Source organism: Anneissia japonica, unplaced genomic scaffold (assembly GCF_011630105.1).
Source record: "Anneissia japonica isolate Jap-2015-1 unplaced genomic scaffold, ASM1163010v1 scaffold287972_len269925_cov191, whole genome shotgun sequence".
Lineage (NCBI taxonomy): Eukaryota > Metazoa > Echinodermata > Crinoidea > Comatulida > Comatulidae > Anneissia > Anneissia japonica.
The window spans coordinates 227,299-231,112 of NW_022686996.1; the positions used below are offsets into that span (position 1 = coordinate 227,299).

General features: G+C 33.4%; 1 protein-coding gene across 1 annotated transcript in view; it reads right to left on the bottom strand.

Moving 5' to 3' along the window:
- LOC117118103 (neuroplastin-like) overlaps window positions 1-3,483 on the bottom strand; it is a gene marked incomplete at its 5' end in the record, with an annotated part of 27,220 nt that extends 23,737 nt beyond the window's left edge. Inside the window, 1 exon segment of the mRNA XM_033262603.1 lies at window positions 3,205-3,483. Coding sequence (XP_033118494.1) covers window positions 3,205-3,483 — 279 coding nt within the window.
- Window positions 3,484-3,814: the final 331 nt, after the last annotated feature.

Consider the following 3,814-nt stretch of genomic DNA (forward strand, 5'->3'; position numbering starts at 1 on the left):
TGCAAATAATTAACTGAACACATTACTTTAAATATCAAGAACTTTTATTTAACTTTTACACAATCTGTTATAATACAAAGCCAAAATACTTCATATTACCGCCACTTTTAAAAAAAAGTTTCTGTAGTCCGTAGTGTAGCGTTATCATTGATCGTTTAGCATACAATTCACCATTTGCTCTCCTTACCGCAGCGAAGATTGACCGGAGAAACACGTTGAGCTCCGTTGCTGTGAAATTTTCAATGCAAGTAGGCCTATAGGCCTAATTGATGATTCCTTGACCTTAAAATATTCACTAAGTTAGTAGGCCTACATTAACGTATGAATTCACAACAAATTTTGTACACCGAGAATCCTTTTCGTCAATAATTCTCTATCCAATTTGTCTTCATGGAGATTTAAACTTATCTGAAGTCGCCATTTTCGAAGCGCTAGGCTTACACATTGTGAGCGATCGATCGTGCGCTCGACTAGCATTCACTATGGGCGGAATGCGGGTGTAATCCGGTAACGTCAGAGACCGGTCACTTTTCAAAGTTATATTTTCCTAGGGGGAAATATAACGTTTCCGATCCTCATAGTGCTAGTCACTTAATGCCATTCCGACCAATCAAATACTCGTATTTACATAAGGCTATGTAATGTAATGATGTATGCTTCAATTACAGATCAGTGCAACACATGTTTATTTTTTATTTATTTTTTTTATATTTATTTATTTTTTCATTCATGTTTTCAGTAATCAAGGGATTCAATAATTCGTTTAATTGATAAAATTGAGAAAAAGTACTGATCTGTTCGTGTAAACAATGATACGTAGGGTCTGTGGATACACCGACTGGAGAGGATGTTTACATATGACGAAGGTCACATACTGATTTTAACAACCACTTTCTTCTTGTTGTTCTTCAGCAAGCAAGTGATCCTCCCATCATGCTCCACGCTGCTTCCACTGCTTCATTTTGTACTGCTTGATGTAGCAATTGAAGTCGCTTGGACGTGAGATTCTCTGTTATTGAGTACCCTGTATTTTTTAACAGCCTTTTATTTGGGAAAATTTCTGAATGGGTGCGATAAGGTACAAACTTAATGATGATTGGTCTTGCTTTGGCTTTCGATGGGTCAGAAAATAACGATATCGTTTTTCCTAGACGGTGGGTACGATCAAAATCAATAATTTCAACATTGACTGACATTTTAGACAATATGTTTAATGCTAGCATATCCGTGTCCTCATTTGACCTACTGGTTGACTCAGGCACTCCGTGCAATAGTAGACAGTTACGTCTACTATACTGCTCCAATTCATCCATTTTTTCTTCCAAGACGCTGTTTTCTGCTACCAGTGTTTCATTTCTTCCTATTAGCTTTGTAATATCGCCCGCTGTCGATTCCGTGTCCATGGAAACACCATTGTAAACAATGCTGCTAACTTCTTCTACTATGTTATTACTGATGGTAGAAATTAGCGTTTTACTACCGCAAACAGCTTTTATAATTTTATCAAATAAGATAGGTGTGGAAAGTAGAAAAAAAAAAAAAAAAAAGTAGTTACTAATTGTTGTTGCTACAATCGAAATCAATTGAGAGTCATCTGCCAATAGCTGTTGAAGGGGCCCTTCGAGATCAAACCCTTTCGATGGCGAGTCCGGCTGAGTTGAGTGGGTTAGTTCCGGGTCACTTATCGCTTCGGCGCCCAAACTAGGGCCTAGCTTTTCGTCAACATTATCATCCTTTAGTTTTTCTTTACATTGTTTACCTTTTGTTCTTGTTGTTGTCATATTATTTCCTGCTCTTTGTTCAGCGATATTGTAGTTGTAGATTAGTTACCAGATTTGTAGTTTGTGTGCAACTTCGACACTTTTGAGAGCTAGTGATCAGCAGTACATTCTACATACGTGGCTAATGAATTTGGCATTTTCCAATTGGAATTTCCAGCTGGGTTAATTAATATCCAATTGGAAAATCCCAATTGGATTTTGGCGCTCTCCACTTGGATTTTTTTCCGATTGAGCTAACAAAATCCAATTGGAATTTATCCAATTGGATATTGTCACTTTCCAATTTGAATTTATCCAATTGGATCCAATTGGGAAATTTACGAATGGATTTTGGCACTTTCCAATTAGATGCAGCATTATTATAAATTAACTAATTGTTGAAATCATAAGATTAACCGTGATTTTGGTAGTTCTAAAATTCATTTTTATATTCAGTTTTTTTATTATTTTCAATGTCTTCTTGTTGTAAATCTGATAACAATTGTTAAAATATTCTATTCATTTTTTGACATTATGTATTTTTTATTCAATTATTATTGTGCAATAACGTAACTTAATTAAATAATAATAATAATAGAACCAATAATTTTAACTTACCAATTACCAATAACGTAACTTAATTAAATAATAATAATAATAGAACCAATAATTTTAATATTAATGTTAATTGAATTGTATTTTTCCTATCTTAATTGTGTAATTTAAGCAATTTTAACTTATCTTATTTTTCTTAATAATATCTTCTCAATTTTAACTGATAGTAATGTTTTATTGGCCATTGTAATTTAAGTAATATATGTCCCTATCAATTTTTATATTTATTTTTTAATTGATTGTTTATCTTGTTTTAGTGTAGTTATAATGTGAAGCGCCTTTGAACATGATTACTTAATGGAAAGGGCGCTATAAAAATGTGGTAAATAAATAAATAAATATCCAATTGGATTTTATCTAATTGGTATTTAAAATCTTCCTATTTGATCCAATTGGGGTTTATCCAATTGGATCCAATTGGGAAATTCACGCTTGGATTTTGGCACTTTCCAATTGGACCCAATTGGATTTTATCGAATTGGTTTTTAAAATTTTCCTATTGGATCCAATTGGATAAACCCCAATTGTATCCAATTGGAAAGTGCCAAAATCCAATCATGAATTTTCCAATTGGTTCCAATTGAAATCCAATTGGAAAATTCAATTGGAACCAATTGGTCATTTTGGTAAGGACTTACTGTAGTCTAAATTTATTTACAGTATATTATTACTATTAAGTAATTAGTTTCTTACTCTCTTTTGTTTTGTGTTATTATGTATACTGAGGGTCCCTAATGATCAGCTTCAACTGGATACTGTAGACTACCCTCATTAAAGATTGTTGAAATAAAATAAAAATAAATAAAATAAAATAAACAAAATGACTTACCTCCAAATATAATGAAACGTTCCAACTGCAATGCTGATCCATTGTTTTTTTTCACAATTGCTTCACAAGAATATGTTCCTGCTTGATTGCTACCAGGTGACTGAATTGTGAGTTTGTTTCCTTGGATCACATAATTTCCCTTTGATTTTAGTGGTTGGTTGTTTTTGTACCAAGCTATTTCATATGGCAAATCTGTATTTATCACCTCACATTCCACATTGATATCCTTACCATCTGTGAATATCTGGTTCTCACTTGGGGTCATACGCAGGTAGGGGGCTAAAGAAAAAAAAAGAAAAAACATCTCTTTATTTTATTATTTATATAGCACTTTTCCTTTCAGATACAAGGAGCCTATTTCCAGGTCATTAAATCCACATGCTTTAATGTGCTGCTGTACACATTGAAGAAGCAGACAACCCCCACCAGGTACCCATTTATACTCCTTGGTAGAGAGAAGCAATGCAGAAGAAGTAGCCTACCATGCTCAAGAACAGCAAGGGATTGAAACACATTTGCGTTACCTGATGGCCATTAAAAAAATATACAGTAGAAAAATTGCTTGAAAGCCAAGCTCTAAAGAAAAAAAATTGAAATATTGTACAGTTAA